Source organism: Dipodomys merriami, unplaced genomic scaffold (assembly GCF_024711535.1).
Source record: "Dipodomys merriami isolate MVZ:Mamm:240054 unplaced genomic scaffold, mDipMer1.0.p SCAF_14, whole genome shotgun sequence".
NCBI lineage: Eukaryota > Metazoa > Chordata > Mammalia > Rodentia > Heteromyidae > Dipodomys > Dipodomys merriami.
In genome coordinates this window covers 39,786,792-39,802,379 of record NW_027202715.1, presented here as the reverse complement: position 1 = coordinate 39,802,379, position 15,588 = coordinate 39,786,792, and the positions used below count along the sequence as shown (strand labels likewise).

Sequence of the window (15,588 nt, the reverse complement as noted above, 5' to 3'; positions counted from 1 at the left end):
GAGAAACATTTCTACAACAAATATTCACACCAACGCCTATGTATGATTAACAATAGTATTATGTCAATATAGACTCAGGTCAGGCTCTGAAATAAGTTATGGAAACACTTCACTTTTCAGAGCACTGGGACTTGTACTTTACTAAGGAAAGGTAACTTCAGGAGTTTCCACAACTCTGCAGAAACACAGGTTTCCTTGTCCTTAAAAATGCACTCTACCTTGTCTTCCTGCCCCCAAAGAATACCAGCCAAAAAGGTCAGAACTTGATTTGTTATTCATACATTTGCATTGATTTAAATACATTACATACAATTTCTACAGTGCATTAGAAGACCAATAGAGGGCAGCAGCAGCGCACAGCCCACCCTCCACTGCCAGAGAAGGGCAGGCAGGTGGGCAGGACAGCTATTCTAGAAGTGTCACCCAGAAGCCTGCCCAGGCACTCTGAGCCTCTAGCCCTCCCAAAGTCCACATTCAAGGCAACCTGAGTACAGGCTTCAAGGGAGAGAAGAGATGGGCCAGGAAAGGACCAGCCTACACTCTTGCCTGCAGGCCTGGAACTAGGCTCCCCCTTAAATTGGACCCAATTTCCTCCAAGTTGCAGGGCTGGTCTGGAGCTGGACCGTGCAGATGAGGCTGGTGAAGCATTAGGCTCCTCTTCAGGCACCCCTGGCTCTCCTGAGCACCCCAGTGGGGAGCCTTGCCAGCATGATGTTGTCTGTGGAGAGTGATGCACACCTAGGCTCCTGCCTGGCTTGTGTGGTCAGGAGGCAACTATTCTCTTAAATCTGCTTCCCCAGGCCAGAGTCCAGGTGGGCGGAATGGGACTGTCAGGACAGGGCAGGTGGTGGCGTAGTGTCTGTCCACAGGGCATGCTTATCTAGGGCTCAAACTTGCTGTCAGCTGGGTGAGGACAAGCTGACTCTTGAGCTGGAATGGACGGCGAGGCAGTCTGGCCCGGTTCACAGGAGGACTGAAATTTCTGCTATGCCTCCTGGATGGTGGGAGGTGGACAGGCAGAGGAGACACATAGCAATAGCCCTCGCTCCCTTTCTTTGGCTGTTTTCAAACCTTCAAGATAGTTTCTTTTCAAGGCTGATTGACCAGTCGCAGGATACAAGAACCACAGGTGTCCACAGCACAGACCATGAACACAGCTGCCCCTCAGCCATAGGTGACTCCCTTTTACTCCCTCCTGAGGCCATTCTTTGCTTTGGTGTAGAAAGGGCTTGAACACCTGGCAAGGGGGGACAGCTGGGAGAAGACACATGGAAGCAAAGAGATACACACTGAGCTGGGCAGGCACTGGGGACGGTTTGCAGATCTCTCTCCTTTGGGCTCAAACTTTTTCAAAAAGCCATGAAGAAACAAGCCCAGGACAGAAGCCAGGGAGCAAAGGGAAACTGCCAATTAGGAGACAGAATCCCAAGTCAAGCTGCCTCCACCACAAGCAGCAGTAACATTAAAGAAGCCCAGGGACCTGGTATCCTGGCCTCTTAAGAGCCAGTTTATTCCAGAATACTCCCAGAGACCCACCCCCAGAACCTAAACTGAACTCCTAAGTCAAAAGAGTTGGAAAAATATATGTAAAACAACAGAAACAAGTCTGAAGAGGACTAGGACTCAGGAAGCAAGGCTGGGATAGGTCCATTCATGACCACTCCCAGCTCCCGGCATAAACTTAGACCGTGTGGATCATCTTCACAGGCAGGGAGCCAACTTCCCATTAAAACAGAAACACTAAGGCTAGCTCTCCTGCCTCTGCTTGAATGACAGCAAGCCATAGCATGGCAGAGAACAGAGAGCGTCTATAAATCACATGTAGAACTGCTGGAAGGGCAGAGCAAAAGCTGCCCTCCACAAGGAGCCAGTACTGCATGATTAAGAGGAAAAGGGGAAAATTTGGCAAAGATGGAAAGGTGAGGCTTCTGTCCCAGCACTGTGAGCCACCCAGTGGCCCTCTGATTGGTTCATGGGAGTAAGTACCCAAATGTCTGGGTCGATGCAAATTTTGAATTCAAGGCTTCTGACATGATAGGAACTGGATTCTGCTACAAGCATTGAAATTTGTTTTGTTTTGTTTTTCTTTCTGATGCAGAATATAATAGGGAATTGCAATGAAGCAGGGTGTCAGGGAAGGAGGGACTTTCCCAACCTGCCTCCAGGAGGCTGCTGTAAGGGCACTGCTCCTCTGCAGCCACCCGGACTCCCTGCTTGGAACTCCAGCCTCCCCAGCACTGGGAAGGGCCCAGGAGCACTCTCGTCCCTGATTGTGCTTCTCCCTGTGGGTGGGAAAGCCCCAAGGGAGGCTTCGAACAGGAGGGAGGACTCTGAAAGGCGATGCTGTCCACAGACTTCTCTGGCTTCCTTGTACCTAGGTCTCCAGGCTTCCTCCCAGCCTCTGTCTCACACAGGTTTTCCTTTGCCTGCCTCTAAGGCTACCACCATGAAAAGAAAGGCTTCCGACTCTGAAAGCTCTGTGTGTAGGACTCGCTAGCAGACCGCTGGTGGGAACGCGCTGTCTCGACAATCACAGGCGGCATCTGGACGAGGTGCAGGGGACTCTTGTTGTCTTTCAGTGCCTGGGTCAGATTTAGGATCTGCAATAGGAAAAATAAGGGTGAGGGAAGGGCCTGAGCTGTACAGGTCTGGCCTCTGGCAGGAAGAACAGCAGACAGAGCTCTTCTACAAATCATTAAGAAATAATAAACACCAGTGGAAAATCATGGAAACTATAATAGTAGGAATACAAATGGGCATTAAGGGGCAAATGGTCACTTTAAAAAAATACAAATGAAGGGCTGGGAAGATGGTTCAGTGATAGAGTGTTTGCCTTGCATGCATAAGGCCCTGGGTTCTATTCCTCAGCACCACATAAGCAGAAAAAGCCAGAAGTGGAGTTGTGGCTCAAGTGGTAGGGTGCTATCCCTGAGCTGGAGAGCTGAGGGACAGTGCCCAGGCCCAGAGTTCAGGCCTCATGACTGACAAAAAACAAAAAACAAATGAAGCCTCTCATGCCTGTAATCCTAGCTACTTAAGAGGCTTGAGATCGGAGGATTGCAGTTCAAAGCCACCCAGGCAGTTAAGTCTGTGAGACTCTTTTTTTCCTTTTTATTGTTATTTTTTTTTCCTGGTTGTGGGGCTTGAACTCTGGGCCTGGGCGCTGTCCCTCAGCTCTTCAGCTCAAGGCAAGCATTCTACCACTTGAGCCACAGCGCCACTTCTGGTTTTCTGGTGGTTTATTGAAGATAAGAGTCTCACGGAGTTTCCTGCCCAGGATGGCTTTGAACCGTGATCCTCAGATCCACAGCCTCCTGAGTAGCTAGGATTATAGGTGTGAGCTACTGGCACCCGGCCATGTAAGACTCTTATCTTCAGGAAACCACCAGAAAAACCAGAGTGGTGCTGTGGTTCAAGGTGGCTGAGCTATAGTCTTGAGCAAAAAAAAGCTCAGGACAGCACTCAGGCCCTGAGTTCAAGCCCCATGACTGACAAAAATAAATAGTAATAATACAAATGAGAAGCTGGGCATAATGGCATGCACCTGTAGTCCCAGCTAAAGCAGGAAGATCACTTGAACCCAAGAATTGAGAGACCACCCTGGGGTACTATCTCACAACAAAAATGAAAACAAATGCTTCCTCTTTTTTTTTTTTTTTTTGCCCTTGTTAAGTAAAGTTCATAACCTTGGAAGTGGGGAGAGTTCAAAGAAACAGGCACTCTCCTGCATGCCGATGGTACTGGACAAGGCAGAAAGGCAAACTGACAATCAAAGCTTAAAAATGAACAGATCCTCTTGAGGCATTCACACACAGTGAGGACAGTCTTAGAAGAGGAACACAAAAGCACAATGCCTATGTGTCTCTGATCATATAAAATAGTGTTTACTGAAATGACCTCCAGGAAACAGAAATGAGATTTTTTGTTTTGTTTGGGTTCTTTTTTCTTTTTGGGACTGTTTAACTATACATACTTTTCTTATCGCCTATTTAACTGAAATCACTGGCTATATCTCAGAAGATGGTTGAAGATGCACCGTCTTTCCATGCCTGCCATTTAATAAATCTCCTTTCTCTGCCTCTTTATTTGACATTGGGGGTGGAGTGAGTGGCTGGATCAACTTCAGACTTCTGGACTTTGGGCTTGGGGTTTAAAAGCCCAGTTTTGTAACCACAGTCAATAGATGAGTATTTATTATGTGCCAGACTATTTTTACTTAACACTTGATATGTACTACCTCATGCAATCCTCTATGAACTGTGCCAAGAATTATTACTAACCTATTATAAACAATAATTGCTAGGGTGTCTGACTCCAGAGCCTAACCTTAATCACCAAGGCACGTAGCTAGCCTTGAGCAACTAGAGAACACAAGAGTGTTGGTTAAGTTAACAATAATGTATCCACCAAAAGGCACTGGGAAAAGCACACAGTGCTACTAGATACTGTGGAAGGGGTGGGAGACTGGGGAGGGCTACCTTCCCTCACCTATGTGTTACAGGGCAGTGTCACAAATGTGTATAGCATAGACTGAAAACAGGAGCTTTATATATCTTTTTTTTTTTTTTTTTTTTTTTTTGTCAGTTGTAGGGTCTGAACTCTGGGCCTGGGCGCTGTCCCTCAGCTCTTCAGCTCAAGGCTAGTGCTCTACCACTTGAGCCACAGCACCACTTCTGGATTTTTCTGTTTATGTCGTGCTAAGGAATCGAACCCAGGGCCTCATGAATGCAAGGCAAGCACTCTACCACTGAGCCACCTCCCCAGCCTGTGGAGCTTTATATATCCTTATATATCTTTTCTCAACTCCCTCCCAGGGAGATGGTAACAAGACACCTGAGGATGTCCTAGGCTTACCTGTCCTCTCATGACAGCAATCTGCTTATGGAATTGGCCCCTGTCAAAACCAGGATCTTTCTGCAAGAGAAAGGCAGAACATTAGAAAGGAAAAAATAATGGCATTTACAGGGAAATGGATGGAACTAGAGCAAATTATTTTGACTGCAGTAAGCCAAGAGCGCGCGCACACACACACACACACACACACACACACACACACACACACACACACACACACACACACACACACACACACACACACACACACACACACACACACACACACACACACACACACACACACACACACACACACACACACACACACACACACACACACACACACACACACACACACACACCCCCTCTGAGGGAAGCTAGGCAGAGGACACAGAATCAGAGGAAAATGGGAAAACATACAACAGAGGGGCCCATCAGCTGCACTAGAGTCAAAGGCAGTGATGGGAGGGAGGGAATGAGAGGGAAAGAGGGAACAGCTTACACTAAGCAAAGGAAAGAAATGTAAATATCACCTGATATGGAAGAAATAGTGTACTGTCAAAGTTCACAGAATTCACAAACTTTATAGACCATGATAATGACAATTTGCGTTGTGAAAGTTAAAAAAAATGTGTTTGTGACTTTAAGAATCCAGGGGCTGGGAAGGTGGCTCAGTGGTAGAGCGCTTGCCTTGCATGCCTGAGGCCCTGGGTTCAATTCCTCAGCACCACATAAGCAAAAAAAGAAAAAAAGCCGGAAGTGGTGCTGTGGCTCAAGTGGTTAGAGTGCTAGCCTTGAGCTGAAGAGCTGAGGGACAGCGCCCAGGCCCAGAGTTCAGGCCTCTCGACCGGACCAAAAAACAAAACAAAACAAAAAAGAATCACTATTCCAACAATACTGTGAAATATGTGAAATTTATGTCATCACCTAATCTAAATAAAAAATAATTTTTAAAAAAGTCAGAAAAAGTCAGTACCCACATGGAAGTCTCACAAGAACCCATTTTCTCCCCAGAGTAGAAATTTTCGAATACAGAAAACCTACATAAAAAGCTTAGTGAAGTCAACTAGCACCATAAGAACTTCCTCTCTTACAAATGTAGAAATACACAATGAGAAAATTCTTCGTTTTCCATAACTCACTGTGGGCATCAGTACTCCATTTATAAAAAGTGAGTGCTCTATGGACACAGTACAACACCTGTCACAGGACACATCAGTGTGATCAATCCATCAGAACGGCTTTTTTTCCCCCCCAAACCCATCCAAACCAGATCCTGCTGCTCCCCTGTAGGATCTTACACTTCATTGGCTAACTCACATCAGATAGGTGCTTAGTCATTCTCTCTTGGCTTGAGCCAGGACCAATTGGAAAAGATAGAGCTGGGTGCTGTTGGCTCACGCCTGTAATCCTAGCTACTTAGGAGGCTGAGATCTGAGAATCATGGTTCAAAGCCAGCCCAGGCAGGAAAAGCTGTGAAACTTTTTTTTTTTTTTTTGGGTCCGGTCATGGGGCCTGAACTCTGGGCCTGGGTGCTGTCCCTCAGCTCTTCAGCTCAAGGCTAGCGCTCTACCACTTGAGCCACAGTGCCACTTCCGGCTTTTTTCTTTCTGCTTATGTGGTGCTGAGGAATCGAACCCAGGGCCTCAGGCATGCAAAGCAAGCACTCTACCACTCAGCCACCTTCCCAGCCCAGCTGAGAAATTCTTATCTCCAATAAACCACCAGAAAACCAGAAGTGATGCTGTGGCTCAAGTGGTAGAGTGCTAGCCTTGAGCTGAAGAGCTGAGGGACAGCACTCAGGCCCAGAGTTCAAGCCCCATGACTGACAAAAAAGAAAAAAAAGAAAGAAAAGACATTAGAAATGCCTTCTTCCATATGCAGGAGGTTCCTAGGACTAACCTTGAAAAGTTCATAGAGGTCCTCCTCTAAGTCCTTGACGAAGTTAGGGTCAGATATCTTTGGAAGAATCAAATCTTTGATCTCTTGAGAAAATGGAACTTTTGCCTGGGGCAGCCAGGCCCAGTAAAAAGGATCTGAAAAGGAGAAAACCAAAAGTAAAGTTCAAGCCATTATCTGTGTCTTTTACCATTAGAAGACTTTCAAAGGGAGAGCCCCTTCTTCCGAGATATAACAGAAGATAAAAACAACCACTTTAAGGTGCTGCTAACCATAAGTACTTGGCTAGTAAGTAGAGACATCATGATTCAAACCCAGATCAACCTAATCCCAGAGCACTTTTCCAGATGTGACATGACCTCCCAGGATGCAAGCCTATCCAAATGCAACTAGTTGCCACTAAGATATTGAAATGGTCCAGAAAATAAAACAAGTGCTTCAAAAGGAAGCTAGGGATTTCCTCTTTGTATTTCTTCACCTTTCCATTCTCAGAATGGAGGAAAGGGATGTCATCAAGGAAAGACAGGGCATACTGATAGCGGCTTATCTAGAGACTCAAACAATCAATTATGAAAACACAATCCCAACAAAGAATAAGGGGAATGCAAAATTGACATGAGAAAACTCATCTTTATCCTTCTAATTTCTCCCCTTCCTGCTTCCCTCTCTTTCCTTTCTTCCTTCCTTCTCTGCTAGGTATCAAACCCAAGACTTCACTCACTAGGTGAGCATTCTACAACTGAGCTACACCTCTAACACTATGCTTCTAATTTCTAATTACTCATATTCCTATAGTGGGAATAGTAGCAACGTATGGTAATATATAATAAATACATAATAAAAATATATGGTAAAAAATCATATAATGGTTTATATTATAGCACAGTTGCCATGTCCTGGCTGTGGTGTTCGAGGCCTGAGCTGCAATGGTTCATTAATTCTTAGAACAATTCTATCACAGAGGTACTATTATATCCCTTGCACAATGAGACAACAACTGGGTCCAAGCAAAAGCAAAGCCAGATCCAGAGGCCTTCAGACTTACATGCCCTCCAGGAGTCAGGATGCTTCAATGGGAAAGCCAGCCCATTGTCTATGGCAGCCACCTTGATAACAGGCTCCTTCACCACCACCCAGTCTGTGTCCTGCAAAGCAAGGAGACACTGATTGCTAAGGGAGTCCATCTGCCTTAGGCCCTTTACCGTAGTAGTAGCAGCAGCAAAGCAACCCATCTTGCCCCCCTCAGATAGCAATCCTTATTTAACTTATGTGGAGCTACCATATTGTCATTTCTATATTGCTATCTGACCTGATACATTTGTGGCACCTCTGACCTGTCTGTACAAGGTTCTCAGAGTCTCTTTTTTTTCCTTTTCCTTTTTGTTGAGACAGCATCTCGAAATGCTGCCCAGGATGGCCTTGAACTCACGATCCTCCTGCCTCAGTCTGCTGAGTGCTGTGATTACAGGTGTGGGCCACCACGCCCGGCAACAGTTGCTTTCTTATCATGGAAAAGTTGCACTTCCCCAGGACTTGCCACAGTCCTTGCTAAGGATAATGACAAAAACAAGAATAACTGTAAGTCATTCTTCCTAGTGAAAAGCAGTGAGAATCTTGAGAATAGAAAATTAGAAAGATCTGTATCATCTGGATATTTTCCAGTTAAAAAACCCAAAGAAGATACGCTGGCTGCTTTTCCATAAGGGAGCTGATTCTGCTTCAGTGAGACTTAAGAAGGAAAAGGACAAGAGCTGAATGTGGGCAGGCCACTTGGGACAGCCCACGTCACAGATCCTAATGCTACTGGGTGGCATCATGCTCCCTTCATGTTCATTCCTGCAATTACAGGAACAGGGACTACTGTGGTGCCAGAACACTTGCACCAGAATCCTCTGGGAACTGTTATTTTAATTTTTTGACTGGTTCTAGGACTTGAACTTAGGGCCTGGGCTCTGTCCTTGAGCCTCTCTATGCTCAAGATTAGAGCCCTACTACTTGAGGTACTGTGTCACTTCCAGCTTTTTTTGTTATGTGGCACTGAGGAATGGAACCCAGGGCTTCACCACTCACTCTACCACTAAGCCACATTCCCTGCCTTCCCTGTTTTTTGTTGTTGTTATTTGGTTTTTGTAGGTCATGGGGCATGAACTCTGGGTCTGGGCATCCTTCCAGCTTTTTTTGTTTATGTGGTACTGAGGAATTGAACCCAGGGGTTCATGCATGCTAGGCAACCACTCTACCACTAAGCCACATTCCCAGCCCCTCTCCCCTTTTTTTTTTTGTCAGTTAGTCGTGGGCTTGAACTCTGGGCCTAGATGCTGTCCCTCAGCTATTCAGCTCAAGGTGAGCACTCTACCACTTGAGCCACAGTGTCACTTCCAGTTTTCTAGTGGTTAATTGGAGATGAGTCTCATGGACTTACCTGCCCGTGATGGCTTTGAACTGTGATCCTCAGATCTCAGCTAGGATTGCAAGTGTGAGCCCTGGCACCTGGTTATTCCCAACCCTTTATTTTAGTTTTTATCATCTTTAAATAGTTACACAAGGGAGTTGTCATTTAACAAAGCAGTTTATGAATACAAGGCAAGGGTTGGGTTTTATTTTTTTTTGGGGGGGGAGACTTGGACTCAGTATCTGACACTTGCTTTCACTCATTGGCTGGTGCTCTACCACCTGATCCAGGCCTCCAACCCTGGATCTTTATTTTCTTTTTTCTTTTTTTTGGGGGGGTCCGGTCGTGGAGCCTGAACTCTGGGCCTGGGCCCTGTCCCTCAGCTCTTCAGCTCAAGGCTAGCACTCTACCACTTGAGTCACAGCGCCACTTCTGGTTTTTTTCTTTTTGCTTATGTGGTACTGAGGAATTGAACCCAGGGCCTCAGGCATGCAAGGCAAGCGCTCTACCACTGAGCCACCTTCCCAGCCCCTCTTACTTTATTTTCTTTTTGTCAGTCATGGGCCTTGAACTCAGGGCCTAGGCGCTGTCCCTGAGCCCTTTTGTTCAAAGCTAGTGCTCTACCACTTTAAGCCACGGTGCCACTTCTGATTTTCTGTTGGTTAACTGGAGATATGAATCTCAGAGACTTTCCTGCCTGGGCTGGCTTTGAACCATGATCCACAAATCTCAGCCTCCTGTGTAGCTAGGATAGCAAGCATGAGCCACCAGTACCTGGCCTGGATCAGTTATTTTAAAAGGTGTCAATTCCTGAGTTTTGTACCAGACCTGAACCATTAATTACTGGGGAACCTGAACAATCTATACTATGTGGGTTTTTTTGGTCTAGATTTCTACAATGGTATACTGAAACTCAGGGCCTCACACATGGTAGGCAAGCATCCTACCACAGAGATACAGTTCTTCTAATAAGTCAGAAAAAAAAAAATCTTGAGAGCCATTCATAAGGAGAAGGAAGTAAAACCATTGTAAGTAAAAAATGGAGCTAAAGGTTTAACTGTGGTAGAATGCTTGCCTAGCATATGCAAAGCCTAGATTCTAACCAGTGCTACACAAAAGGGGAGTGAGAAGGGGGGAAAGGAAGGAAAAAGAGAAGAGAAAGAAAGAAAAGAGGAACAGGAAGAAGAGGAGGAGGAAGATAAGAATGAGAAAGAGGAAGAAGAGGAGGAGGAGAACAAAGAGGAGGAAGAGAACAAAGAAGAGAGAAAAAAGAAGGGTAAGGTGGAGGAGGGAGAAGGAGGCAGAAAGGGGAGAGAAATAAAAACCGGGCTTACTCTCCTCCAGGAAGCCTGTTAACTGTTAAAAGATATAGTCAAGCCAGAGTACTTAGGAGACCGAGATCTGAGGATCATGATTCAAAGCCAGCCAGTGCAGGAAAATCCATGAGACTCTTATCTCCAATTAACCACCAAAAAGCCAGAAAAAGACTTGTTGCTGAAGTGTCAGAGCACCAGCCCTGAGTGAAAAAGCTAAGGGACAGCATCCAGGCCCCGAGTTCAAGTCCTAGTAACAGCCTCCAAAAAAGAAAATTTAAAAATATATTCCAAACTTGAGCCGGGTGCCAGTGGCTCACGCCTGTAATCCTAGCTATTCAGGAGGTTGATATCTGAAGATCACAGTTCAAAGCCAGCCCAGGCAGGAAAGGAAAGTCCATGAGACTCTTATCTCCAATAAACCAATAGAAAACCGAAAGTGGTGCTGTGGCTCAAGCAATAAGAGTACTTGCCTTGAGCTGAAGAGCACAGGGATAGTGCCCCAGCCCAGAGTTCAAGCCCCACGACCAACAAAAATAAATAAATAAAATATATATTATATTATATAAATATATGTAATATATTACATATTATATAATACATTATATACTATATATATATAAAACTGGGAGACAGCGAGGGAAGAGGTGACACTGGCCAAAAAGAAATACATTTTTTTTTTTTGGTCTGTTATGGGGCTTGAACTCGGCCTGGGCGCTGTCCCTGAGCTCTTCAGCCTGAGGCTAATGCTCTACCATCTGAGCCACAGTGCCACTTCCAGTTTTCTGGTGGTTAACTGGAGATAGAAATGACATGGAGTTTTCTGCCCAGGCTGGCTTTGAACCATGCTTCTCAGACCTCAGATCCTGCATAGCTAGGATTACAGTTGTGAGCCACTGGCACCAACAAGAAATACACTCTTTACCTGACTCATGTAACTGTAACCCCTCTATAAATCACCTTTATCATAACAATCAAAAAATTTAAATAAATTTAAAAATATATTCAAGAGCCAGAGTATACATCTCTAATCCCCGAACTCAGAAGGCCGAGATAAGAGGATCTCAAATATGAGGCCAGCCTGGGCTATCTAGCAAGACCTTAAGTCTGTTTTTGTTTTTTGTTTTTTTTGGGTCCTGTCCTGGGGCCTGAACTCTGGGCCTGGGTGCTGTCCCTCAGCTCTTCAGCTCAAGGCTAGCGCTCTACCACTTGAGCCACAGCGCCACTTCCGGCTTTTTTCTTTTTGCTTATGTGGTGCTTAGGAATCGAACCCAGGGCATGCAAGGCAAGCGCTCTACCACTGAGCCACCTTCCCAGCCCTGGTTATTATTTTGTTTTAAAAAAGACATGCAAGCTGGGCACTGGTGACTCACATCTGTAATCCTAGTTATTTCAGCAGGCTGAGATCTGAGGATCAATGGTTCAAAACCAGCCTGGGCAGGAAAGTCTGTGAAACTCTTATTTCTATTGAACCACAAAAAAGCTAGAAATGGAGCTGTGGCTCAAGCAGTAGAGTAATAGCCTCGAGCACAAAAGTTCAGGGACAGTGCCCAAGCCAAGTTAAGCCCCACAACCTAAAGAAAAAAAAAAAGATATGCAGGCAGCAACAGCAAAGTGATGAAGGATGAGAGAAATGAGGGAATAAGAAATGTAGAAATGGCCGGGCGCTGGTGGCTCACGCCTGTAATCCTAGCTACTCAGGAGGCTGAGATCTGAGGATCTCGGTTCAAAGCCAGCCCGGGCAGGAGAGACCGTGAGACTCCTATCTCCAATAAACCACCAGAAAACCAGAAGTGGCGCTGTAGCTCAAGTGGTAGAGCGCTCGCCTTGAGCTGAAGAGCTGAGGGACAGCGCCCAGGCCCAGAGTTCAAGTCCCACTACCGACCAAAAAAAAAAAAAAAAAAAAAGAAATGTAGAAATGTACACAATGCTGGGCACTGGTGGCTCACGCCTGTAATCCTAGCTACTAAGGAGGCTGAGGTCTGAGGATCATGGTTCAAAGCCAACCCAAGCAGAAAGTCCATGAGACTCTTATCTCCAATTAATCACCAGAAAACCAGAAGTGGCGCTATGGCTCAAGTGATAGAGCACTTGCCTTGAGCTAGAGTTCAAGCTCCACAACCAACAAAAAAACAACATCAAAGAAATGTCCACGAGGAGCTTTCCTAAAACTTTCATTCTGTGGAATTGTGGTCTGTTGTGAGTCCCATGGTTTTAAAAAAAAGTGTAGATATTACTTGTCCACTTAATGTAGAACTTCCCAGGCCTTTTCTATGCTACTATGCAATGTAAGACTCAAAAGAATAGAGTACATATGTTCCAAACTTAGCTGATTCTTTTCTTAATGCTTTTCTAACATCAGTCAGCAATATACTTAATTTAAATCCTGTGCTTCCAAGATTCTTCTGATCTTATGTGACCTAACTCTGACCATTTTGTGTGTTTCTATACTATAAGGACACTCATTCTCACCCTTTTCTTTAAGATATAAACTAACCTCTTACCCGAGAGCTAGAACTATCCATGGGACAGTCATATTTAATCAGCCAATTGTCATTTCCTCGATCTGTGAACAGAAATTTAAAGTTAGCAGAAATAGCCAGAGTGACATTTAATTTTAATAATGGTAAGCTTGGTAATTTGAGCACGTAGGCCAATCCTTTTACAAGTACAACTACAAAAACTAGGAAACTAACAATTTTAACAAAAACACAAGAATTGAAGAGTTGTGATCTAGGACAGAAAAAAAATACTGAGAAAGGACCCTCAAATATATCAAACAATAAGTTCAAGGAGTACTGTGAATCCCTAGTGGAATAAATACAAAGAAAACCACAAACAGGTGTATCACAGTAAACTGAAAACCAAAGACACAGAGAAAGCTTAAAGGAAACTAGAGAAGCCAAGCACCAAAGTCTCATACCTATAATTCTAGCTTAGGAGGCTGAGATCTGAGGATCATCATTCAAAGCTAGCATAGTTAGGAAAATCTGTGAAACTCATCTTCAATTAACCACTATAAGGCCAGAAAGTGGAGCTATGGTTTAAGAGACAGAAGACACTGAGTTCAAGTCCCAGCATTGGCACAAAAAAAAAAAAAAAAAAAGCTAGAGAAAAAGACTGTCTTCACAGAAGCAACAATAATACAAAGAACAACTCGACAGAAAATATACAAGTCAACTGAAGACTCTTTTTGGGCTGGTACTAGAGATTGAACTCAAGTCCTGTTCGCTGTCCCTTAGATTTTTTTAATGCCACAGCTCCACTTCTGATCTCTTGGTGGCTAATTAGAGATAAAGAGTCTCATGCATTTTTCCTTCCTGGGCTGGTTTTGAAGCATGATCCTCAGATCTCAGCCTCCTGAATAGCTAGGAGTTACATGTGTGAGCCACTGGTGCCAAGCTTACTTAAAGCAGCAACAAAAATAATGATCTAACCATTTATCCCAAGAAATTAGAAAATGACAAAACTGTGATAGGTCTTGATACTATAAGAACAACTAGGGTTAGGCACTTGTAGTTCGTGCCTGTAATCCTGGCTACTCAGGAGGCTAAGATCTGAGGTTCATGGTTCAAAGCCAGCCAGGACAGGAAAGGCAATGGGACTCTTAGCTTCAATTAAACAGCAACGGTCAGAAGTGGAATTGTGGGTCAAAGTAGAGCACTCACTAGCTTTAAGCACTAAAGCTCAGGGACAGCACCCAGGCTCTGAGTTCAAACCCCAGGACCAGCATGTGCATGCGTGCACTCTCTCTCTCTCTCTCTCTCGCTCTCTCTCTCTCTCTCTCTCTCTCTCTCATGACTAGGGATAAAAGATAATCATTCTCTTTATGGTGTTTTGGAAGATCCAGGTATGTTCTGTCTGGGACCAGGAAAGAAATAAGATGTCATAGCTCTAGGACTCACCACACCTGGTAATTACACATGGACCTAGCTTAACCTGGAGAAGCATTCTCTAGAGACTCCCATAATGTGCATGACCCATTCAACATAGGAAAACCTCCTCTGACAAGGCATTCTGACCCCATGGCTGAGCCAAATCAGCACAGGCCATGAGACCAGCCCTAGCTGCTCACCAGTGTTGCGAATAATGTAGTCCAACACCACCAACCGCTCAAACTGCAGGAGTAATTGCCGATTAGTGTTCTCAGGGAGAGGCTCTGCTTCAAAACGTCGCAGCCAGTAATCTGCATCTTTATAGCCTTCAACAAAGAGCTGGAATGAACCAACCTGCAACCAAGAGGAAGACACAAAAGCATTTCTCTACAGCCCAAGTCCATAGAGCCAGTGGGCAAGCCAGGGAACAATTACGGTACTGTAGAGTTCATCCATTTAGAGAAGGAAAAGGTTTCTAAGACTTTCATGCTTTTATTTCCTTTTAAGTAAAAGGGAAGGGAGGGGGGAGGCTGGGAAGGGAGGTGAAGGGTAAACAAAGGAGGAGGCTGCAATGCTTGGTAAGAAATGTATGCATTATCCTGCCCATGTAATTGTAGCCCCTCTGTACAGTATGTTCTCAAATAAAATAAAATAAAATTAAAAAAAAAAAAAAAGTAAAAGGGAAGGAGAATGTGAGAGAAATCATCCATCCAAGTTCAGGACACATCCTAATAGGCCAGCGGAATTAAGTGAGAAAGTAAGGTCTCTGTTTTCGGGAGAATTCTTTCCCAAACCATAGGCCCTTGACAGAAACGAAGACTAAAGCTTCTGGGTAAGTTATTTTATTGCCCATGTTTAGGCTTTTATGCACTTTGCTTCCCTACTTGAATGACTATGCCACTAAAGCCATCACCTCTAATGAGCCATATCAGTGCAATCTGTACCTTTGGTGGTAGCCCGATGCGGTTAAACCGCTGCCCAACTTTTGGCACTTTCTCTAGGGCAAGCCGCTTGCCCCTGGATTTCACTCGATCAATGGCACTATAGTTGAAGGTTTCACTGGCCAGGTATACTACCTACAGCAGAAAGAGAAGAGATATCCAGGTTAGAATCGAGTTTAAAGTTAGATGCTCACCAATATTTTTCCTCTTCCAGAGCAGAGAAAGAATGCACAATGCAACTTTTTTTTTTTTTTTTTTTTTGCCGGTTGTGGGGCCTGAACTCTGGGCCTGGGTGCTGTCCCTCAGCTCTTCAGCTCAAGGCTAGCGCTCTA

General features: G+C 44.8%; 1 protein-coding gene across 1 annotated transcript in view; it reads right to left on the bottom strand.

Annotated features, from left to right (window-relative positions):
• Window positions 1–263: 263 nt before the first annotated feature.
• LOC138826193 (phosphatidylinositol 4-kinase type 2-alpha) overlaps window positions 264–15,588 on the bottom strand; it is a 36,369-nt gene continuing 21,044 nt past the window's right edge. Inside the window, exons 3-9 of the mRNA XM_070021350.1 lie at window positions 15,260–15,391; window positions 14,516–14,669; window positions 12,945–13,006; window positions 7,781–7,880; window positions 6,739–6,872; window positions 4,855–4,914; window positions 264–2,600 (exon numbers count right to left, since the gene is read on the bottom strand). Of these exons, the coding sequence (XP_069877451.1) occupies window positions 2,439–2,600; window positions 4,855–4,914; window positions 6,739–6,872; window positions 7,781–7,880; window positions 12,945–13,006; window positions 14,516–14,669; window positions 15,260–15,391 (804 nt within the window). The 3' untranslated portion in view covers window positions 264–2,438. The remainder of the gene's footprint in view (window positions 2,601–4,854; window positions 4,915–6,738; window positions 6,873–7,780; window positions 7,881–12,944; window positions 13,007–14,515; window positions 14,670–15,259; window positions 15,392–15,588) is intronic.